Source organism: Theropithecus gelada, chromosome 2 (assembly GCF_003255815.1).
Source record: "Theropithecus gelada isolate Dixy chromosome 2, Tgel_1.0, whole genome shotgun sequence".
In the NCBI taxonomy this organism is placed as follows: domain Eukaryota; kingdom Metazoa; phylum Chordata; class Mammalia; order Primates; family Cercopithecidae; genus Theropithecus; species Theropithecus gelada.
The window spans coordinates 187,058,375-187,084,068 of NC_037669.1; the positions used below are offsets into that span (position 1 = coordinate 187,058,375).

Below are 25,694 nucleotides of genomic sequence, written 5' to 3' on the forward strand. Positions count from 1 at the left end.
AAAAAAAAAAAAAAAAAAAAAAAAAAAAAAAAAAAAAAAAAAAAGAATAAAATGACGAAAAATAAAAAATAAACTATCAAACATAAGAATATATTCCAGGCCGGGCGCGGTGGCTCAAGCCTGTAATCCCAGCACTTTGGGAGGCCGAGGCGGGTGGATGACGAGGTCAGGAGATCGAGACCATCCTGGCTAACATGGTGAAACCCCGTCTCTACTAAAAATACAAAAAACTAGCCGGGCGTGGTGGCGGGCGCCTGTAGTCCCAGCTACTCAGGAGGCTGAGGCGGGAGAATGGCGTGAACCCGGGAGGCGGAGCTTGCAGTGAGCCGAGATCGCGCCACTGCACTCCAGCCTGGGTGACACAGCGAGACTCCGTCTCAAAAAAAAAAAAATAAATAAAAATAAAAAAAAAAAAAAAAGAATATATTCCATTAAAGTAAATTTACATGTGGAGATAGTGGAATTAATGTTAAGTTCAAGCAAAAAGAAACTATGGAATTTATAATGATTAAAAGAAAGCTTTTTTAACATGTTTTTAGGTTGGATATTGGTGTATGACAAATCACTATTCCATTGGATGTAATTAAAAGAATGATGTAACTCTTTTCTTTCAAAATGGCATTACTTATGACACTACATACATCCTTTCCAATTATACTTAGCATGAAAAGTTTTAGATGTCAATGGAAATGTCGGGAAGATTACAGAGTTAAAAAATATATACATAAATGTGTGTATGTGCATATGTTAGGGACATGAGGAAAAAACTACTTTAAGGTGATGGTTTTGTGGCCCACAGGACTCCATCACCCCGACCTCTATTCACCTTTCATCTGGTGACTTCTAGAGCCCTCCATTCAGATATCACTCTTAAGAAACTAAATATTTTCTTATTTTCTTAAAATAAAGAAAAAAATTCTTTAAATCGTTTTTTTTTTTTTTTCCTGAGTAGATGAGTGATTATTTTTCATTATAAAGGATAAATTATACAAGCCATTACTCACAAGGACAGCGCAGATTCGAGGGGTGATAAGATAGATTCTTGATTGGAAAATTCACAGTTTCAAATTGCAGAGGATGTGGATACAGGGGAAAGAGAAAACTAGGGCTGTTTTTGTAGACTCTGTATTCCAGAGTTTTCAAGTGATCGTTAAAAATAATGTTTGATGATAAAAATATAAAATGGGTATACAGCTCAGAAGGAATTTAAAGAACTGAGTGACCTTGCAGAACTAAGCTGCTTTTTTATTTGACTCTGTCATTGGAACTGTAGCACCTTTAGTCCTGAATGAGTATTCTACCAATAGGTATTACAGAGATCTCTTGATTTCTTGAGGTCTGCTGTCCTGCTGTCCAGTAAAGTAGAGTAAGACATATGTGGCTGGCCCAGATTGAGATGTCAGTGTAAAATCCGTTGAATTATGAAGACGTACCACAGAAAAAGAATATACATGTAAAATAGCTCATTTTTTGATATTTTGGATATATTGGGTTTAACAAAATATTAAAATTAATTTCATTTGTTTTGTTTTACTTTTCTAGTGTGGCAACTGAAATGTCTAAAATTACATATGGGTGTTGCATTCTGATTTCTACTGGACAGTGCAGACCTAGCCCAAAAATCAGAAGACCTAGAGCAAACTGGGAGTCCTTTCTCCCATTTGCCCAAGGGTTATCTTTTCAGTTCCAATTTCCTCCTTAAACCATTCTCTGTTCCACAAAGTGAAAAAACACATGATGTCTTTTTTAGGTGAAACTTTCTCCCATACCTTGCAGGGCTTAACAGGGTCAAGCTATCAGATCAAATCATTATCCAAGAGATACTCAGAGAATAAAAAACAATGGGGAACAGCAATTTCTTCACACCAAAGGTGCCTACTGTATGCAGTTATTAGAGGGAGGCTGGAAGATGACCAGAGAAAGAGGTTCTGGAAAAGACGGGGTGCCCTGCGGAGAAGGTGGGTTCTTTCGAGGCCTTTATTGTAAAATGACTCATCTGCCCTTTCTTTCTTTTTGATTATTCCAGAACGCTGCGATGACTGGGGACTAGATACCATGAGGCAAATCCAAGTGTTTGAAGATGAGCCAGCTCGCATCAAGTGTCCGCTCTTTGAACACTTCTTGAAATTTAACTACAGCACAGCCCATTCAGCTGGCCTTACTCTGATCTGGTATTGGACTAGGCAGGACCGGGACCTTGAGGAGCCGATTAACTTCCGCCTCCCTGAGAACCGCATTAGTAAGGAGAAAGATGTGCTGTGGTTCCGGCCCACTCTCCTCAATGACACTGGCAACTATACCTGCATGTTAAGGTAGCTTGATTCTTGGCAGTGACTTTCTCTTTTCCCTTTAGTTTCTGGGCTTTTGTCCAGATGATCCATGTGCTAGGAAGCTGGGGAGAAGTCGGAAGCATTTAGATAGAGTTTAGTGAGGTAATTCTCTGCAGCTTAGCTGAAGGGGGCTGAAGGAGGTATGCAGAGAAATTGGTTGTGGCCCTTAGAATGTTCTCCAGAGGTAGTTTCTTCCCAGACCCTGAGACATATCAAAGTTGTGTAAAAGTGGAGCCTTGTTATTAATCCCTTCTCGTGACCTGCGTGCCTTTATGCCTCACCTGGAGACATCCATTTATCCAGACATTGAACAGGGAAGGGAATAGAGCCCATTTGTATCTGTTATTCTTGGCATCTTTCAAAGTACCCGGCACAGAAAAGAAACTCAGGGTGCATTGTGTGATGCACAATGCCTCCCAAATATGTGTGATGCGATGCCTCCCAAATATTACTTTACTTTTTTAGTGTGGCAACCGAAATGTCTACAATTACATATGTGGTTCACAGTATCATTTCTATTGGACACTGCAGATCTAACCCCCAAATCAGAAGACCTAGAGTGAACTGAGAGTCCTCTCTCCCAGTTGCCCCAGGTTTGCCTTTTCAGTTACAATTCCCTCCTTAGAATTTTCTCTGTCATAATATTCTCCCAAATGTTCTTTTGGGAGCCATGACATGTATGTATGACAATGCTTTTTAAACTTCTCCCAAATTTCTCCTGAGAAGCAAGAGAATACCATTATCTCTGGCAATCTAAGGATTTAATCCAAACAATTTATCATTACAGTAAAATTTCTTTCCAATCCACTTTTTTTCCTTTGAAAGTTTTGTAAATTTTATGTTTTACTCTACAGTATTCCTTTTTTTTTTTTTTTTTTTGCATTAATGTTGCTTTTTGGGGAAAAAAAAAACCTGAGGCTTCTCGACAGAATAGAATAGCCCTTTTCAGGGATAATTATTTGGTTACTTTTTACCAACGGTCACTTTTTAGGTGCCAGGCATGGCCTTGTTTTCTAAACTCCCATCTAGGTTAATTTTTTTTTTTTCTTTGAACGACTTCCTACTATTTAACAGATGTGTTGCTTTGCTAGGACTGCAATGACAAAATACCACAGACTGGGTGACTTTAACAAACAAAATTACCTTCTCACAGTTCTGGAGGCTAGAAATCCAAGATCAAGGTGTCGACAGGGTTGATTTCATTCTTGGTGCCTCTGTCCTTGTCTTGTAAATGGCCATCTTCTCTCCTTGTCTTTACATGGTCTTTCCTCTGTGTGTTTGTGTCTTAATCTCTTCTTCTGATAAGGATGCTAATAGTATGGGATTAGAGACCATCCTTGTGACTTCATTTTAGCTCAATTATGCCTTCAAATTTTCTGTTTTCAAATACAGTCACATTCTAATGTACTGTGAGGTAGGACTTTAGCATGTAAATTGGGGTGGGGTGACACAGTTCAGTCCATAACAATAAATAATCACAAATGTTTTTTCTTTTATGGAGAGTCTCCACTCCCTGATGGAAAACTATGACTATACTTTGGTAAATGTAAGCTATGTTATGATTATGTGAAAAAATACCTCTTTTCTATCACAGAAAAGCCTTTAGATCACTGTGTTCTTGGGAGTTGGAGGTAAGGGAGAATCCCTGTAACCTCTGAAGGCCCTTCTGAGGTTTTCACTGGAAACTTGAATCTTATTGGAGTGGGCTTTAGACTGGTATATGGGTTTCCAAGGATCCTGAAGTACTCATGTTCTCATTATTTATGTTCTAATACAATGTAGTAGAAGTTAAAGCAGATTATAGTGGAAAGAGCATTAGGAGAAGACAGAGAAACTAGGCCATCACTTCCACTCTGCCACTACTTAGCTGGTGACCTTAGGCAAGTCCTGTCCATGTCTGAGAGCTGTGGTATCTACATCTACATAGGAAGAGAGTTGGCATACATGCTTGTTGAGCTCCTTTTTATCTTTGATAACTGTTCATCTGTTAACATTTTCTAGTGGGAGGAAGTCCTCGGGAGCTTTCTGTTTAACTATGGTCTCCGCTGTGTATCTTAGTGTTTCAGTATCAGTTTTACTTTTTCCTTAATTACTTACTACTTGCCTGTAGCTCTTCCACAAACTTGTCTAATCTTCTTTTACATTGTAGGAGTAGGGCTGCATGACGGTTAAGACCTGCATATACCTTTAGTGTTATTTATCAACTTCCAGATTGTCACCTCTTCAGTTTACTTCTCTATCTTCCATGTTCTTAAAGCAGATCTAGAATTGAAGTTGTCTGGTGGGAGCACTACCATGTTTCCTATTTTACTGAGGAAACGTATAAGCTGAGAATGACCTTAAACTGAAGCACGTAGAACCATAGGGCAATAAAGTTAGTTTCATCTTTGAGTATTTTCTTTATATCCTTGCCCCAATACTGTTCAACTTTGGAAGCTAAAAAGTCAGTCCAATCACTGTTCTTCATATTTTTTAAAATCAGAAAATAGATCCTTAAACTTAAATTTCCCTTCTATAACTTCCACCTATAGAGTCTGTCTTCCAAGGGGCAGATGTTTTGTTATTTGTCGGTATGGATCATGCCTACCACTCCCTCTTACCCCCTTCTGAGTATTGTCACAAGTCATCTTTAACACCCCTCCCTCCATCTTTGAGAATGCATACCCCACCCTTTCCACTAAATTTAGTCTCTATTCATAAGTCATTTTGGTACCCAATAAGCCAAATATGTGTGATGTGATGCCTCACAAATACTATTTATACAAAAATCACAAAAATGGCTAGACATAGACTCCTTATCCCATCACCCTAAAAAATTAGTTGATTTATTATTCTATGTTATTTTTCATGTTTACCTATATTTAGACACAAGTTTTACATCCATTCCATTTACTTAATAACAAATATTTGTTCAGCAGTTACTGAAAGTTAAGACACTGTACTAGATGCAATTAATGTAATAAAAAACATAAATAGTGTTGTGGGACTTATATTTTACAGAGGATATTGACACATATCTATAACATAACCATCTAATTTTGAACTATAACAAATTTAACCAAGGAAATGTCCAAGGTGCTCAATAAACGACAGACCAAATTTAGATATGAGGTGGAGAAGATAACAGAGAAGGCCTGTATGTGAAATGAAGGGGGTGGGAGAAGTAAGCCCTCCAAGCAGACAAAACAATGTACATGAACATTATAGCACAAATGCAATTCCCCAGTCGTCCTAAGGAATTGTTATGTGTTTGTCTTTTTTCCTTCATGCCTGATTCTTTGTATACGTTCTCACAACAACTTTGAAGGGTTGTGCCACAGTTTTCTTTATAATATTCCATTTGTCACATTTTTTTCTATTGATTTTAATGTTTTTCTTGCTAATATGGCTCTGGATGGGCATTTTTAACTACGTGCTGTCTCTATTCCCCCTTTTCTATCATTCTATCATGTGACAAAATATCCAGACATAGGATTACTAGGGCAAAAACAAAGGCTTTTTTATGATCCTGGAAGCATAGTTTTTCCCAAAGTTGCTTATACCATTATTGACTCTGCATAAATACGCCATTCATGCCTCTGCCTTACCAGCACTGAGTATTATTGAGAATGTTTTTAGTGTTACATATATGCACAGTTATATTTTGCTATGTCGAACAGCAGAACAGGGGATATGTTCTGAGAAATGTTTTGTTAGGTAACTTTAGTCATTGTGTGACCATCATAGAGTGTAGTTACATGAACCTGGATGGGAGCGCCTACTACACACCTAGGCTATATGGTATAGTCTGTTACTCCTAGGTTACCAACCTGTATAGCAGGTTGTGGTACTGAATACTATAGGCAATTATAACACACTGATAAGGATTTGTGTACTTAAGCTATCTAAATATAGAAAAGACACAGTTAAAATATAATATAAAAGATGAAAGAAATAGTACACCTGTGTAGGGCACTTATCATGAATACAGCTTGTAGGACTGGAAGTTGCTCTGGGAGAGTGAGTGAGTAGTGAGTGAATGTGAAAGCCTAGGACATTACTATACACTTTTATGTGTCTGACAGTGCATAGGTTTGTTTATACCAGCATCACCCAAAACATGAATAATATGTTGCCCTATGACATTACAATGACAATGACATCAATAAATAATAGAAATTCTTGAGCTCCATTATAATTTTATGAAACCACCATCACATGTGTGATCCATCGTTAACTGAAATGTCATCATGTGACACGTGACTATTTATATACACTGACAAACACACATTTAGGACCACATCTGAAAGTATAAATACTTTGGTACATTAATAGTAATTAATTAATTGTGCTTTTTTAAAATTCTGTGATGCCAATTGGTATAGGAAATGCCTCCACTATGATTTTATCTCTTACATGAACTTACATATATAAATGATGTCTCAGTATGTAGCATGGCTTCACTTAGTTCATTTGAATGCTCTATGAAATCGAATGCAAATACTACCCATTCATTGTATGTTTCTTTTTTCAGGAACACCACATATTGCAGCAAAGTTGCATTTCCCTTGGAAGTTGTTCAAAAAGACAGCTGTTTCAATTCCCCCATGAAACTCCCAGTGCATAAATTGTATATAGAATATGGCATTCAGAGGATCACTTGTCCAAATGTAGATGGATATTTTCCTTCCAGTGTCAAACCGACCATCACTTGGTATATGGTAAGGAAAATTAGACTACATTTTATTCTCTCTAATAACTTATAAAATGATAATACTTATTTACTGAGTTACATGTATAAGCAAAGGTATTTCTCTTCAGATTATCTGATTTATTCCATAATAACTTTATGGAAATATTTCACCACGTCCTCATTTTGTACCATTTTAAAGGAAGTGGTGCACAGTACTTTGTCTCAGCTCACTATTTCTGAAATAACTCTAACTAGAATACCAAAACTACCTTATTTCTGTTAACTTCATGTGAAATGCATTTTAAGAAATGCCGCCCACTTCTAGTTCCTGCTTAGTGAAGTCATAAGCTGTTAATTCATGTGGTGAAATTCAATTCCTTGATTAATCAGTACTGCATTTTATTATTTCTGTGTGTTTTTTTCTTTGCCCTCATTTGTGAGCACTGTCCATCTATGGTCTCTTCCACATCTGAGGGATTTGGAAAATGTTTTGTCAAAATATAAAAGTGTTGGAAGGTAGCGCTTGTAGCAGCAACATAGCCTTCGTATTGCTTCAAGTCTCCACATACACTAAAGCCAAAACCCATGGACAGAATTTACAGCATAACTCGGTGACAGGTTATCCACAAGAACCACTTTTGATAAAGCCACCAACAGCCTAAGCCCATATGGGATCAGTGTTTGTGCGGAAGGAAGCAGATGGAAGTAATGTGGTGTCTGTCAGACTTGACAACAGGAGAACACCAGAAGAGCCAACAGGTGCTCACTGGAAAGTGTGATGAACCAACTTGAGAACAGGAGCTAAAATTGGGAGAGGTTTTGCTCTCTAATAGAGGACCGTGCAAGAGACCTATAACAAGAAGCTCTGAAGGGGTGGAAGAAGTTGTAGTTCCTCACAACTCTGAAATATGACCCGCCACGTTGAGGAGAAGCTACTGAGAGTAGAATCAAAAGTAAACCAGATGAGGACAATATATAGGAAGGAAAAAGAAGGACTGGCTAAAAATGGAGCAGGAGAACGAAGCCAGGACATCTTAAGACCAAGACACCATCGTTTTGAAAAGATAGCTTGCTGAAGTTAGAAAATCCTTTTATATTTTAAAATTTAGAAAAAAACTACTATTTCCTAAGTGAGCTAAATGACATTTTAAAATGATACAAGATGTGAACGAATAATAAGAATTAGAAACATCTAAAAATTATATATATTATGTAACTCCATACAAACTTAGAAAATAAATCATTTTAGAAATGAAGCTAATCTAAGAGAAAGATCACAGAAAAAAAAAAAAAAGACAATAGATAATGCCTTAAGATCAATAGAAGGTGAAAGGGAGAAAAAATTAAAATAAAAAAATGACAAATACAATAAGTAAATTAGAATGGCCGTAAGAATATCAGATAAAGTAGACAGGATTACCAGAGATAAAGATGACATTTCATAATAATAAAAGGATCACTTTATCAGGGAAACATAAAAATAACAAAAACTCATGTGCTTAATAACACTGCTTCAAAAATATGCAGCAAAAGTTGGCAGAACTCCGGAGAGAAATAAAAAATCCTACAAACACAGTTTGTTATAAATTTCAAAAGCTGAAAATTTTAAATTCTGTCTCTGCTTAAGTTGCTAATGATACAATTTGGGAGTCAACTTGAAGAGTCTTCTGTTGGCCAAAGATGAACAATTTTAACCAAAATAATTTGAACCTAATTTTAATGGTTTAAATCCTATGAAGTCAGTTTAAATTTATAAGTTTATAATGACATTTCACAAAATTTAATGAGTTACATTTGGATGATGAAAGGAAATCAGTTTATTATCTTAAAAACTGGTAAAGGCAAATAATCAAGTATTCATTCTGGTTTTCCTAGAGGACATGTAACATTGGGTAATGAAGTATTGTAGAGAGGTGCGTTTTGTAAAGTGTTTCTAATAATAAATGAAATTTTAATGATACAATTAGAATTATCATCACCTTGCAACTCTCAATAGATTAATAAATGTAGGCATCTAAGCATCAATGACTGCTAACATCACAAGACGAAAAACCATCAGACATGTTTCTTCTGATAAAAGAAGAAAATATTACGTATTGATTCATATTACCAACTAATTAAACCTGAGTCCAGTTAAGCCTTTGGATCCCACTATCATTTTGCAGGAGATATATAAATAACATAGAAATACATTGACCTGCAGCATGAATATATCATCAATAAAATCCAGACTATGTGAAACTCTGTGGGCCAGATGTGCTGGGTTTTTCAAAAGATAAATTGTAAGAAAAGAAATGTCATGAAGAGGGACCGTATAGATTAAAAGAAACATATAAGGCATTTAAAAAGTAGATAGCACTGTAGCATCTAACCATGCACATATAGGTGAAAAGTATATAAATAAAAACAAGGAAGTGATTTAACTATAAAAGTATAGGTAGTGACTACTTTGGAGGGTAGTAAAGGAGGTGTGATTGACGTGGGCCATGGAGAAGGCCTTCAAGAGGGACTGGCAAAGTTCCTGGACCTGAGTGAAGCAAAGGCCTTTGCTTTATAACAACTCATTAACTCTTAGATGTGTTTTGCATTTTTTTTTTGTATATGCTTTATTTTACAATAAAATGACTAAGAGGGATGGAGGGAGGCAGAGAAGGAAGGTAGAAAAGGAGTGAGGAAGAGAAAGAGATACAGAGACTGATTTAAGAGATTTAACAACCAACTGCAATGAATCAATTTTAGTTGGATCTTTTTCATTTGAAAAAAACTAAAGCAAATTATGAAAAGATCAGGGAATTTTGAACATGCAATACTAATGTTACTAATAAATTATTACTTTTTAAACATGATAATGGTACTGTAGTTATGCTTGCAGAAAGAGTCTTATTTTTTGGAGATACTCAAATATTGTTTAGAAATAAAATTATATGATGTCTGTGATTTGCTTCAAAATAATCTTGGGTTGCAGTGAATAGCTGTACATGAAATAAGACATAGTCTCAATTAATACTTGTTGAGGCTAGTAAAGATACAGGAACTCATTGTTCTCTCTCTGATTGTAATTTTTCATAGTAAAAAAACCTAAAAGATGGTTTAAAAATAATATTAACAGTTTTACATCAATAAGTGTAATATACCTTCCAGTTAAAAAACATATGTTTATTTACCCTGCAGTCAAGGTTTTAATCTCGAACCTTATTTGATTTATTAGTTTAATTCCCATACACATCCTGCCATTTTCTCCTCTCTTTTTTCCTCATGCATTTCCTCTGCCCGGAACATCCTTCTCCCTTTAGAACAGACTAAATTGTACCATCTTTATTAATTGTTCCTTATTCCCTCCAGCTGGAAATTATAGCTCTCTCATGTATTCCTGTTTATTTATACCTGTTTCAATATTATTTTTCACTTCTTTACTTTTTTTAGTCATTCATTCATGACTACAGATAGTCCTCAATTTACGATGGTTTGACTTAAGATTTTTCAACTTGATCATGGGTTTATTGGGATAAAACCTCATGGTATGTCAAGTAGCTTCTTATGATTTGTGATGGGGCTACGGTTTTACTGAATTTTTATCACTTTCACATTATCATAAAGTCAAAAAATCATAAATAAAACAATCATAAGTTGGGGACCATCTGCTGTGTTGCTAGCATTAAATGTATTTTTGACTTAACCACATTTTTGACTTATGATAGGTTTACTGGTACGTAACTTTCATCATAAGTTGAGGAACACCTGTATACTAGCTGAAGATTAGCTGGGATCAATGCAACGTGCCAGGGCGGGGGAGGAGGGAACACCATAATGAATAAAATATATGCCCAGAGCTGTGTAGTCCCAAATAACCTCATGATTTAATAAAAATAAGTTTGTAAATACGAAGAATTTCTATTCTTATCAAAATGTAAACTTCTAAGTTTCATAAGAGTGACAAGGAGAAATTATTGTTGGTTTTAAGGAGAGAGAGATATGTATCCTAGAAGACAGCCTATTTCTTGAGGGCAAAGCTATGTAATGTCTTACTCTGAGTCTCTAGTGATTTCCAGATTTCTGGTTTTCATGAAAGGATGGCATGGTGCTATTAACCAAGGTATGAAGTAACAGAGGAGAAGCAGGTTTCGGGAGTAAGTAATGGGTTAGGTAATGCCGTGTTAAGTTAGTTGCTGATGTCTCTGAGACATCTAGCTGGCAGGTGGCAGTGACTAGCAGGTAGTGGTTACATGATTATGAGTCTGGAGCTTAGCAGAAAAATCAGAGCTAAAGACAGAATTGGGTGCATTCATGTGATAGTTGAAGCACTTGAGAAGATTAAATAAAGTGAGAAGAGAACTGAGCTAATGCCATACTCTGGAGATACTATTCATGGGTAAATGGAGACATAAATTCTGAGAAGGAGACAGAAAAAGTCACAGCTGTAAAACAATTACCATGGCCAATATCCAACCATGTGCAGGTGACTAAAATAGACAAACAACATGGCCAATATGGTGAAACCCCATCGCTACTAAAAATACATAAACTAGCCGGGCGTGGTGGTGCACACCTGTAGTCCCAGCTGCTTGGGAGTCTGAGGCAGGAGAATAGCTTGAACCCAGGGGGCGGAGGTTGCAGTGAGCCGAGATCATGCCACTGCACTCCAGCCTGTGCAATGGAGGAAGACTCCATTTCAAAAAAAAAAAAAAGACAACCACTGATCATGTTTTCTCTTATTTGATTAAGAAAAGATTACTAATAATTTCTAACATATTGCTTCCTGTTTCTCTACCGTTGGGTAATCACCTGACACCTTTAATCCTAACACTTCTGCCATCTTGGAAACAAAACAAAGGTTCTTGGTCACTGCATCCTCCTGTCTCTGTACAGCAGTGCTAACTTTGCCTTCTATTTTGTACCTTTTACAGTTATCCCCAAGCATCTACCCAGATGTCTTGGCCCTTCTTCAGCAATTCTTTTTTAGTTATTATCAACAGAGGTTCCTACATCTGTTGATTCCTACTTCTATGGATCTATCTATTAATCCTCATAGACCGATTTGCATTACTAAAAGAGACGTGGTAAAGATGGTCTCTTTTAGTAACGCAAATCAGTCTATGAGGATTAAAAGATGGATCCATAATAATAAGTTTCAGGAAATTTGCTTTCCTGTTATCTGAAAGATGAAAGCTGCTAATCTTAAGAAAGAAAGAGGAAACTCATATTTGTTACATTTCAGTGGTCACAATCCAGTGTGCTGTGTGCTTTATATTCATATGTAGCACCAGCTCTGCAAGGCAGATGCCGTATTTTGACAGATTAGAAAATGGCGATTCAGAGAGATAAACAATAACACCTAACATTTACTGAACACACGTATTGTTCCAAATGCTTGATCTTCCTTAATTCTGTCAACATCCTTATGAAATAGGCTGTCATGTTTTCCCATGTTATAGTTGAGGAACGAGGTATAGCGTAGTTGAGAAATATTTCCAAGGCCACAGAACTAGGAGCTAAGATTCTACCCTCTGTAATGTGTCAGGAAGCCACACGTTTACATTTTCGTATATAATTTACTCAAAATAACACAGCTACTAATGGGAGAGTCTGGGATTGCAGGCCTGTTCTGTGTGATCACAAAAACTGTACTCTCTAGAACTGATGTAAGGAGGGTGGTCCAGACTTTACTTTTGGAGCTTAGGACGTTTTGGAAGGGCAGGGTGATTTTTGAACACATACTGGGGTGTGGACTGGACTGTGGGACATAGGGAGACCTGTGGATAGAGGGCCCTGAGAAATCAGAGGCATCTCAGACAAACTGAGGTTACCGGAAACAGAAAACCAAATGCTTACATTTCAGAATTGCTGAAGAAATGGGGTAGGATTGGATTGTCCTCCACATGCCTTCTCTTTCTCCTTTTTTTTTTTTTTCCCCTGCATGGTAGAGTTTAGTTAATTTAGGACCCAGAATTCACAATTCTCTAATTCAGCATTAGGTATTCTAGTTTAACTTCTGTGAGTTAAACTGATGTTCAGCAAATATTTGTTGAATAAGCCAGGTTTTGTAACTAGTCTGGAAAGCAAACCACAGTTTGTAAGTGATTTACAGAATGTCAAATAGCTGGCTTGTAAAACAAATTCTGAAATATACTATGTGTATAAATGGGAGACTGCCTGTTTATTCACATAGGAACCTCCAAACATATAGAAGTACAGACACAGGCAATGCAATCCTTTTGTTACTAATGAGATTACTTTAGGGTCTTTGGCAAGCCATCCTAACTTTCATATTACTGTATTAATTCTCTTCATTATACTTTGATATTTAAAACTTTATCTCTTAGAGATGCTTATAAAAGCATAGACAATTTTCTCTTCTCACCGAGGATCAAAGGAACCATTTTATTGGATGGTTTATAGATTACATTTACGACAGCTGCTGAAATACTCTCACTTGCTATTTACCAGAATAGATACCATTCTGGATGTAACTTTCCACAAAGCTAGTTTTCTTTGTACCCATACTGATTATTAAAATTGATATATTACCTCCACTTTTCATTTTTATTATGAAATTAATCAGAATTGGTCAAACATTTTTTATAGCTATCTCTTGGAAAATAGAAAAATATTTGCTTTTCCAGACTAGGTGGTATGAGGAAAGAACATTTCTGAAAACATGCCAGGCTTGGCCTTCTTGTTGGCATAGAGATATTGTTGAGAAGTCAGTTCAAGGTCTGTGTAGTAGGCCTTATTTTTTAAATGCCTGCTCCTATTTGATTTGACAGCTTAGATTGGTTCTCTATCTCTTTCCTTTCCCTATACTTCCTATATAGTGATTGGATTTTCAACCTCTAGTGTGAGAGAGTATGTATCATATTTTCTTTCAGAGCCATACACATATAATTCTGTATGTGGACATGTATGCATATACATATAACATTTTACATAAGGTTTAGGGCCTCTAAGGACTCGAGATTCATGATTTAAAGACAAAGCCAAATTCAAATAGCTATGAAGTCTTGAAGCCACTTCAGGCCATAAAAATCACCTACTCTGCTTCGATAGCACTTCATTCGTATCTTGTCTTTGTTATTCTAGTGATTGTATTTCTCTTTTTTCTGTTCTAAGTAGTGACCACTCTTTTCCTTTCCCTTTCTCTTTCTCTTTCCCTTGAATAGCAAGCACACAGCATAAAACTGAGACAATTATATTGTACTTAGAAAGTGATTACATAGTTGAATGAATTAGCCTGCACTGTAAAATTCCATAGAATAAGCACCATTTGTGTTCTTTTCTAGCAATTGTATACCCAGCTCCTAACCCAGTGCCTGGACCATAGGAGAGACTTTGTAAATATTTGTTGTGCAATCATTGAATGACTTAGTTCTGTTCATTGGAAAGACTAGTTTATCAACTCTTCTAAGACTTCATAGCAAAGTATATGTTTTATACCAACTTTATCTAGAATGCAAAAACTTCAGTAGATACTACTAACACTTCAAACCTTGTATCTCAGTTAAACTATTTGTATCATTACGTCTAATTTCCCTTTCCATTCTACAACCCACCACCCAGTGTCTTATATTCCAAATACTCATCAGCACTTATACACTCTATGAGCCCTCAACTCCATGCCTTTTGGGTCTTGGCTTCTCTCATTCATACCTTTGATCAGGAAACACTAATGTATCGAGCATTTACCGAGCACCAAGTATTGAGCAAGTTTCTGAACATGCAGATACGGAACTTATTACCCCACACTGGCCCTCATACAAGCGAATTTTCCAAAGGAGGAACTCTGCACGAAAACAGAATATTATAATATTGTTATTTAAGTAATGACAGCGAGGGAAAAAATTAAGACAATGCAGGTGAGTTCTTCACACTTTCTCCTGTGCCTGAAGTGTCTACTTCCCATGTCTGCCTTCTTCCTCAATAGATGTTAATATTCTACTTATCATTTAAGAACCAGCCCAAATCTTTCTTCTTCATTAACTTTTTCCTAAGTGTTTTGTTTTTATTTCACACTCCCCTGCCCCAAGTGTCTTTTATTGTGTTCGTTGCAATCTTCCATTAGACCATGAATAACTGTAAGTTAGAGTTGTATCATTTCCATGTTTGTGCCTTCACACAGTTCTTCACACATTGTTGGTTTCTTGAATGGAAACACTTGTTCTTACTTCATCATGACATTCCTCCACCGCACCCTTCCCCTCCCCACATGATTCATTTCAGTTGAAAGATCCCAGAGTCATTTCTTGTGTTGTTCTTTACCTATATGTTGTGGTTGGTTGCCACAGCAACCATAGCATGGTTGAAAAATCGCTCTTCTATTTAACTTCTCTCTTTTGAATTCAGAATGAGGAACTAACGGGTCAACTAGGATTGTTTGTCTTCTAGTCATACAAGTGTTTGCTTCATTGTGGAAATCCACTTACTGTTAACTCATTTCTTATATTTTAAAACATGTTTCCTATTCTTCAGGAATCTAAATCTATTTTTATGTTTGTTTTCTTCTGGATTCCAAATAAATGGTTTTGAAATCATTATAACATATTCAGGTTTTATTTTCAGCAATAGTTTATTATGTTTAAAATTGTCCTATGTGTCTTAGGCATGTGTGTTGAAGGGTCTAGACACAGAGTTGCTGATCAGAGAGAGCTAACCAGACACACAACAGGTTAATGTTAATAGACATTTGTAGTGTGACAATGCCCTGAATTACCTTCACACACATGTTAGAATGTAAAATATTCACTTTATTTCTAAAATGTTTGAGGCCTAATAGCTTTGAAACAGCTACGAAAAGTTTCTTTCATGACATTCTTAAAGAAATACTGTTGACAAGTTCAGTAATAATAATTGACTTCTCATCCTCAAAAGTGTGCATCTTCAGTTTACCACTGATTGCAGGAATTAGCCTGTTTTAAATGATAGAGGCACATCACGCTTTTCACTCGGGCTGGCTCCAGGGATGGCACAGGTTCAGCGCTCCTATATAGAATGAAGATACAGTATCAGGTGAAATATAAAGCAAGGACTTTGAAACAAGTAGATCCTAATTCAAATTCCAGCTTTAGCACTGTCTAGTGGTATGACGTTGACAGTTACTTTACTTTTCTAGGCCTTGTTCATTCATCTATAAAATGGAGGTAAAAGCATTACAAACTTTATGTGTTTGGAATAAGGATCAGATGAGACAGTATATGTTAAGTGCATGTCTCAGTATGGTTTTTATAGCCTCAACTCTCTGCTGAGGAGAGGTTTTCATTCTTAGTTAAGAAGCTAATGAAAGACCATTATTCAGCTTTCTGGAAAACTGAATTTCAGCTTTCTACTGTGTTATCTAGAATATCTCTGTCTCGTTTTTTCCGTCTATAAAATTACAGTATATTTAGTCTGATCTGTCTAGTTCCCAGGGATTTGAGAACAGCTAAGCTAACAAATGAGGGGGAAATACCTTTGAACTTTTTAAATGGAAAGTACCACAAAAATAAAATAGTTCTATTGATACTGTAAACTCAATTCAAACCAAATCTGACAAAAACTTATAAGAATACAGACCTTTGAGACCTTATCCTTTGTGATAACCTAAGGATATTGATATCGTTCGCTGATGTGACAAGTGTCTAGAAGTATTGCTTATCTTACAGGAGAAGCTGCGTTGAAAAACTACGTTACCTGAGCTTATAGTAACTTCCTCTTGATGATCTTTTCCATGAAATGGAAGTTCAATGCTGTTCCTAAAATACACATTTCCTGTGACAAAGCATTACAAAATGTGCCTCAGTGTAACTGTTATATTTCAAAATACATGCTCTGGGAATTGAAGAAAACCTTAATCATACAAACGTTCAAGATGAAATATGTGAATAAAAAAAATTGAAGTTACAAGCTAGTAGTAGACTCCCAGAAATTTAAAGATGGAAAAAGCCTTAGAGATAACATAATCTTTTTGTCATAGGTGACTTACTGATATTTAAAAGAAAAACAAAAGCTTTTCTGAAAGTAAATGTTCAACATATATTTTTGTCACAGATAGTGTATTGATTCTTTTTCTCAAAAATGGCAAAATAACAATTTAGCCAAATAGTGAGACTGATCATTTGAAACAGGATTCTAGATACATTGAATTAGATAGTTGTTAAATGAGATAGTTCAATTTCTCAATTTTAAATGTCAACAGTTATATGAAAATGTGAATTAGGAGCAGAAATACATTCCTCGATCTTGATCAGGCCCATAAAGATATTTTATTTTTAGTTCCTGAAATCTGTGATACTCAGTTATAAAAATGGGATAAAGATGGAGGCTCATGCCTGAAATCCCAGCACTTTGGGAGGCCAAGGCGGGCGGATCATGAGGTCAGGAGTCTGAGACCGGCCTGGACAGCATGGTGAAACCCCATCTCTACCAAAATTACAAAAATTAGCCACGCATGGTGGCATGCACCTCTAGTCCCAACTACTCAGGAGACAGAGGCAGGAGAATTGCTTGAACCCAGGAGGCAGAGGTTGCAATGAGCTGAGATCACGCCACTGCACTCCATCCTGGGTGACAGAGTGATGAGACCCCATCCCAAAAAAAAAAAAAAATTGATACAGTAAAAGAAAAATACAAAACAGTCTGGAAATATCTGATACAGGGAAACAACAGGGCATTTAAAAATGCCAAAATCAGACATCTAAATTGGGGCCTAGATTATCAGACAGAATGACTAGATTCTCAAATTAATATAATCAGTGAAGAAATATTACAAAAAGAAAAAGAATTGCTTTCTAAATAGCAGGTCTTGCAGTTGCTAAAGTTTCCTTAGTCATTATTTCAAAACTGTAACTTTGCTTTACTATCAACATAGGATGCCCAGAATTTGATCCTGAGACAGGAAGCCTGTGTTTTTGAAGTCACATCTTAGTTTAGAATTTTAATTTCTCATGATCAGAAAAGATAATGAGATGTTTCATTTATTCTTCACAGAAATCTGGTCAAATACTTGACCAAAATAGTATTATAAAAACTGCAGCATGAATATTTAGGTGTTCTGTGCAAAATTAGATGTGAGTGTGCATGTGTTTGTGTATTTTCTATGTATGTATCTAAAAAGTAAACTTTTTTTTTTTTTTACTTTTTCTAGGGCTGTTATAAAATACAGAATTTTAATAATGTAATACCCGAAGGTATGAACTTGAGTTTCCTCATTGCCTTTATTTCAAATAATGGAAATTACACATGTGTTGTTACATATCCAGAAAATGGACGTACGTTTCATCTCACCAGGACTCTGACTGTAAAGGTAGTAGGTAAGTGTGATTAGTATCCAGTACACACAACAAGCATGTGATAATGTTGTTATGGTTTTTAATAGTTTATTACACACTGGTATGTAAATTGTATAAGAAAAGAGATTCATGTTTTTTGTTTACAGCACTGTCTCAAACCTTCAACAATTCCATGCACATCGTAAGCATTCAGTAATTATTGGTCAACTGAATGAATATGTGAATGAATGAATGAAGTAAAGGTAGTTTGGGGAGGGAAAGGAGCACCAGACAGATCTGCGTTCAAATTCTGTCACTGCCACTTATTAGAAACATGACTTTGAACAAGGCCTGTGTCTTTATCTGTACTCTGGAACTAAAATTGATTGAGAATATTTTTAAAAATATTCAGATTGTATTAATGCAGTTTCAGGCAAGCAGTGGAGAATCAGTGCAACACTTTTGTCAAAAGAGTATTTTATTTGGATTAAGTAAACTCTATTTTTCTATATACTGAAACTGCTGTAGCTACTGCTGAAGGTATTTGCTGGCAATAATGTTCAACCATTATTTTGCACTAAGAGAATAGGGGATGAGAAACTAGGAAAGTGGAAAGGGCAATTCTTAAGAGTTGACAAACTCCTAGCAAACCCAGAAATAGAGAAGTAGTGTCAGGATATATGGCTTTTGGGGATGACCCCTAAATACCACTGTGTCCACTATATTAAGAAAGATAGCATATTTGGGTATTATTTTGTCATAACCCATCTTTTAATAGATGAAAATATTAGGCTCATTGACAGGAAGTAACCTGTTTAGAGACACTTAGTGAATTACTTGAAGAAGTAAATCTAAATCCCGGGTCTCTGCTCAGAGCTTTTTCTACTGGTCTGACATGATTTAGTGTAAGTTAGCAACAAAAAGGCTTTCATGTAGTGCAAATAGTATTCAAACAATATTGTAATCACTTCTCTTCTTTTTCTGCTTACTTTCTAAATAATGCTGAGTTGGGGATTAATTCATAAGAAAAAAACAGACTAAATTTTAGAAGTCAAATGAATAATGCAATCTTGTATTCATCTTGGCAGTTGTTTCTAATATATGTACTTAAAAGTATGCATTTTGGGGGAGTTGGGAATAAGCATATTTGGTCACCCTGATTAACAGATTTAAAAATTCACAGCTGGATCTGGGCATTGGGGGTTTCTTTCTCAAATTTCAAGCAACACAAGTTTGTTGTTTTAAAGCTTCAAAGTATTGAGCATTTATTATATGCTAGTAGCGTATCCTTAATATATATTATTTCTCATATTGAAACTGTGATATGAGATTTAATTATCCTCATTTTAGAGTTATGAAAAATTAGCTTTTCAAAAATTAGGAAAAACCAAGTAACTTTGCTTTTGTATATTTATATGGTTAATATATGGCCAAATCAGGATTAGAACTTGGTTATTAAATCTTTGGAGCTCATACTTTTGAAGACAACACTAACAACTCTATTCAATGTATTATTTTTTAAAATTTAGGAGTATTGACTATTATAAAGAGCAGCAATCTCATAAACAAACATTCAACTGATAACTCGTCATCAAGTAGGCTAATGTGCCGGCCTTCACATCATGATTGTGAATTCTCCATGTATTTACTCATTAATGTAATACTTATTTAACCAGGTTGCATACTAGACAGTTTGGGTAATGTTGTGAAGAAATACAGAGAGAAGAAACAACTGATTAAGGCATGAAAGCAATTAGGTATTATGTAACATAAGACATCTATCTCATGTAAGCTTTGGAAAGCTTTGTTAAGCAAACTGACCTGAAGCATGGAGGGTATTTAGTATGTTTTATTTGTTTCTTTGTAAAGTGAAAACTATTTTTTTCTATGTTCAAAACACTTTTGTCACTAAAGGTGTGGCTTTTCCACACCAAGTAATTCTCACCTTTTCTGAGGACATTAACTGCATGTCGAACAGTTTAACTCAGTTTGACACCAGTTGTCCAGAGTTAGCACAGACCCTACAGGTGAAGGACTCCTTCCTAAAAGACTGCCCCACCCCCTACTTTAGATTCCAATCACAAGCAGTAGGTTCCAGTTTACCCACAATTCTCCCTGAGTTGGCTACAAACTGAAGATTCCTACTACTTCCTCCTCAGGTTCTGTGATTTGGTATAACTGCTCACAAAACTCAGGAAAACCTTTTACTTTCCCTTACTTGGTTATTATAGAAGATATTATAAAGGATTCAAATGAGCATCCAGATGAAGAGATACATAGGGTGAGGTCTGGAAGGGTCCTGGGTTCAGAGGTCTACCCTCCCAGCTTCTAGATGTCCTTACCAACCCAGAAACTCTCCAAACCTGATTGTTTAGGGTTTTTATGGAGATTCTATCACACAGGCATTATTGAGTAAAAGGACTGGAAATTTCAGTCACACTCCCAAGCTTCCAGAAATGGGTGAGAGGCTGGAGATTGTGTTAATCATCTATGGTATTTCTGGCTACTAGCACTCATCCAGAAGCTATATAGGAACCCTAGCCACCAATCATTTCATTAGCATGTAAAATCCACCCATTACTCCAGAGATTCCAAGGGTCTCAGAAGCTCTTGTGTTAGGAATTTGGGACTAGAACAATGTTAAAACAAAAGATGCTCCTATTACCCCTATCACACAGGAAATCACAAGGGATTTAGGAGCCCATGTCAAGAACTGGGAACAGACATCAAATCTGTATTTCCTTTATTTTATGCTTTGCTTGTTTTAAATGAATGAAGTGCAGTAATTCGGTATATCTTGGACTGTAGGCCTTCTCTAAAACAACCGACAGACTATGCCAGGAAGTTAGGCAAGGTTCAAAGAAGGGCAGATTTTTTAATAAGGCTATGTGATTTAACATCATCTCCCTTTTTTTACTTCCTCTAACACAGGCTCTCCAAAAAATGCAGTGCCCCCTGTGATCCATTCACCTAATGATCATGTGGTGTATGAGAAAGAACCAGGTAATTACAGCTCTGTCTCTGAATTTCACTTAGATTCTCTTAATTACAAGGAATAAAATGTCATTTAAGTTAATGCAAGAAAATAGACCACTGTTGTAAAGAAACACATGAATTGAAACTGAAATGTCAGAAACCAAGGCAGCTCTGGATATCAGTTACTTCACTGATGCCATGGGCAACTCAAGAATGTTTTGCCTCACCCTCAGTATCTGCTCCCTTCTCCCTCTGCTAGCCATCTTCCTATACTGGTTAGTGATTTCTGTTTGATGCAAACTTTAGCTTGTACAGGGCTTTGGTTTACCAAGGCTGCAACATGAGCAGAAGATTTAGACATCCTTCAAGCTCCCACTCCATTATGAAAGGTCAGTGGTGGATCTTGAAGGCAAGACCGTGGATATAATAGGTAACAACTGATAAAACTAGTGGACCTTGATGCAGAATACTATTGAATGCTTACTGTGGCTCTTTGGTTCTTCTTTTAGTTTTCATAATTTTTCGCTATAGACAAAAATCATTGATAACTGACCAAATAAGGGATAAGGTGTTGCTCTTTTGACTCAAAGTCTCCCACGGTTAAGTGAATAGGAAGCTATAGAAAATTTTTAACATTTTCTGTGTTGTATTGTTGTATCACTTATAATAAATTCAGTCCAAACCCAATGAGAAGTTTTAACCTAAATAACAACAAAGAGAATAGCTCTCCAAAAAGAAAAGGATTTATTCAGGAATGAATTGCAGATACCAATCCAGGAATATGACTGCTATGGCATCCCATGCGGGGACCATAGTCATGCCCAGAAAATGTAGGAACATAACAGTTTTGAAAGGCAAAGTGAGGAAGGTTACATAAGTTGTTTAGAAATAATTATCCTTGGTTATAAGAATCAGTAACAGGGTAACATCAGTACAAGCTTGACTGGCAATTGGTGGTCAGACCTTCTCGCAGAAATATTGTTTGTGTAAGAATCATGCTGGCCTTTGTGCAAGATAGTGGTGTTCAGAGTCCTTGTACTAGTTTTTATAATAGGCATGTGTGTGTGAGGGTCCCTTTTATGTAACCTCCCAACTGTTTTTCGTTAGAGTGTGGCACAAGTGACTGCATTTTGACTCTGACAGCTTTCACAGAGGTATAAAAGAGCATCTGTTTAAAATGTGCTAAAGATAATAGTCTGTTGTTAATGGGTGAAAACAACTGAGAGGATGCCATTCAATAAAAAAAAAAAAAAGTGGAAAAAGAGGTATGTAGTTGTTAATGGAAAGCTGACAAACACAGGAATTGTCAAAATGCATCCTCCACTTGAAACACCTCTTGTTTCAGGCAGTGCCTATTTTGTGGTCGGTAGGGAGTATGTAGGATATGTATCAGAGAATGAAAAAAATCAAAAAGTTTATGGAGTGGTGGGTGCAAGACACATACAGCCCCGATGAGTATCTCTGGGCCCTATCTAAAGGATCTTTGAAGTCTTCAGCTCACTTTCCTTAAGCCATAAGTACAACCTGTCTGACATGCCTGCAGTTGCTAGGCTGGTCAAGTGGCAGTAACTTGAGGGTGATGTTTCTGAGGGTGCTCCCTACCCACACGGCAGTGGGGTCCTCATGTGCTCGCTGTGCATTTTTGCAGCTGGCGACTTGAACTGGATGATGCACAAGCACCATTTGTTTGCCAGTAAGTTAACACGAATGTGGAACATGGATGTGGACCTCTTTGCCATCCAGTATTTGGATGAACACGGAGGCATAAAGCTTTATAGACCTTAAAACACTGACCATTATAAGCAATCTTAGGGTACATTTTGTGCATCCTTCTGATTATTTCTATTTGGTTCCTCTTGCCAATAAGCATCAGAAAAATTGTATGGAGTCCTCTTTGGGGTAGGGATGCTAAGTCTTCATGCAGAAGAGCTGCATGATTTCTGCAGAGCACAGTAAAGGCTGTCACATTAAATGTTTATGTTTATCTAGAATTAACATGAGTAGGAGTAAAAGTAGCTGTGGCATCAAGGCAGGCAGCAAAGCATTCTGGAGCAGGGGGGCCGGGGTGGCTGGGGAAGAGGCTGATGCAAAAAAAAAAAAAAACCCAATTAAAAGAGTTCAGAACTTAACAAAATGAGATTTGACCTGTGCCAAAACTATTTTGAGAATTTTAAATATGACATTTTTCCTGGTATGAATAAATTTATAGCAACAAACAATAATAAAGATACACTTGATCTTGTATGTTATATATGTTGACATAGAAATTTGATTTTACTCTAAAAAAAGATAATAATGATCAACATAGATGGAGAACAATGCCAAAAAAAATCAAGAGAAGTTTGAAATATGACTTGCTTTGTGAAGCACAGAGAACACGGCAAGAGGCTGAATTTCCTAGAATTAGCTATGGCTTATATAGTCATGTGAATACTCTTCCTGCTGCCAGGGTATACCCTAATTAATAACATAAATATATTTGTCTACCTATCAAACTATGCTGACAGAACGATTGTTGATTGTTGAATCCATGTTCCCTTTATCTTTCTTAGTGACATATAGATACGGAAAACTGGAGGAAAAAAACTTAAGGACATTGCATTGGGAGGGTAGATAGAGTATGGCCACTCAGATAAGCCTAAGTTCAAATTAGGGTGGCGATGTAATTCATCATCTAAACTAGGACACTTTCTGGGAGTAAACATAGCCACTACCTATTAATATAGGTAACCAGGAAAGCAGGTGTAAAACAGAACTGTTCTAGGCAAACTGGGATGTAAGGTCAGTTTAGGTCAAATCCTGGCCCTTCACTTAATGATTTCACCTAGGAATATCATTTAGCATCCTTAAGCTTCAACTTTTACATTTGGAAAACATCGATTTTAAAAAATACCTCATAGTGCTTTCGTAATATTAAATAAGACCATTAATAAGTAAAAATATTTAGCACAATAACTTGTACAAAGTTCTTAGTAAGTACGTTGCTGCTGCTGCTGTTACTACTGTTTTCTGCCTAGGGCTCTCCCTAACCTCATGTTGCATCTCAGAGGGATAGCATAGAGTTTTCTATTTTTAAGTTATCTTGAAATTTATTGAATGCACCCTGATAGCTGGAGCATTTCAAGGTGGGCCTCGTCAGCCAGATCTCTCTGTGATGGTATTTCCGCATCTTTCCTGGCCAAGGACTGAAGATATGGAGAACCTATCCTTAGTCACCCTTCTTGAGGAAAAGAACAAAGGAGAAGAGCAGTCTATGGAGGTCTAGGGCTAAAAAGGATATTGTCAGAGACATTTTTTTTTTTTTTTTTTTTTTTTGGAGATGGAGTCTCACCCTGTTGCCCAGGCTAGAGTGCAGTGGCACATTCTTGGCTCACTGCAACCTCCACCTCCTGGGTTCAAGCAATTCTCCTACCTCGGCCTCCCGAGTAGCTGGGATTACAGGTGTGTGCCACCACGCCTGGCTAATTTTTATATTTTTAGTAGAGACAGGGTTTCACCATATTGGCCAGGCCGGTCTTGAACTCCTGACCTCAGGTGATCCACCTGCCTTAACCTCCCAAAGTGCTGGAATTATGGGTGTGAGCCACTATGCCTAGCCTTGTCGGAGACTTTTTAAACAAATATCATCATTTTAGAATATATTTATATTAAAAACGGTCACTCTGGTAATTTTATACAAAGTTAATGGGCTTCTTTATTTGGTTTTGCTTGTTTGTTTTGGAATGAAGTATGGTACATTACCTTATGGGAGTCGACTAGAGAATTACTCATAACCAGGGTTTCAGGTACACATAACTCGTAGCTTCTGATTAGTCAGAGAGTAGAACCAATATAGCCATGTGAAGGATAAACACTAATGGGTTACCTTCGTCTTTATTTTTCTTTTCTTTCTTTCTTTTTTTTTTTTTTTTTTTTCAGGAGAGGAGCTACTCATCCCCTGTACAGTCTATTTTAGTTTTCTGATGGATTCTCGCAATGAGGTTTGGTGGACCATTGATGGAAAAAAACCTGATGACATCCCTATTGACGTCACCATTAATGAAAGGTATCATGGGGGCCAGCAAGGGAGTGACTAACTTTTTTTTCTCAACTTAATGATCTCTGATGTGTGTTCTAGTCAACGAAAATGAAAATTCTCATTTTTCCCTATCACAAAAATCGGCAAGATTTTCAAATCTTTGGTGGCTGCATCCCAAAACAGGGTTACTGGACTAGCAATGCAAGGAACAGATGCTGCCTGATAACTAGTAGAGAACTGAATTAGAATGTTCTGAGGCTGAGCATCTTCATCAGATTGTCCACAGGACATGCACCCTATTGTCTTAAGCCCAGCAAGATTCACACATTTATGATACCCACATGGAAGTAGAGGGAATACATATCTTATATCCATAAAAAGGCCACGATCGAGGGTTGTGGGTATGTGGAAACCTATCAGTGTAGTTGTGTTTTTCCTTTTCTCAATCCTAGTGTCTGGCC

At 36.6% G+C, this 25,694-nt stretch overlaps 1 protein-coding gene across 4 annotated transcripts in view; it reads left to right on the forward strand.

The window, feature by feature from the left end:
- The window catches only part of IL1RAP (interleukin 1 receptor accessory protein), a 145,034-nt gene that overhangs the window by 90,633 nt on the left and 28,707 nt on the right, over window positions 1-25,694 (forward strand). For all 4 annotated transcript variants that reach the window (XM_025377770.1, XM_025377769.1, XM_025377772.1 and 1 more), the window contains 5 exons: window positions 2,027-2,312; window positions 6,844-7,030; window positions 18,116-18,281; window positions 21,171-21,242; window positions 25,134-25,260. In XM_025377770.1, the coding sequence (XP_025233555.1) occupies window positions 2,027-2,312; window positions 6,844-7,030; window positions 18,116-18,281; window positions 21,171-21,242; window positions 25,134-25,260 (838 nt within the window). The remainder of the gene's footprint in view (window positions 1-2,026; window positions 2,313-6,843; window positions 7,031-18,115; window positions 18,282-21,170; window positions 21,243-25,133; window positions 25,261-25,694) is intronic.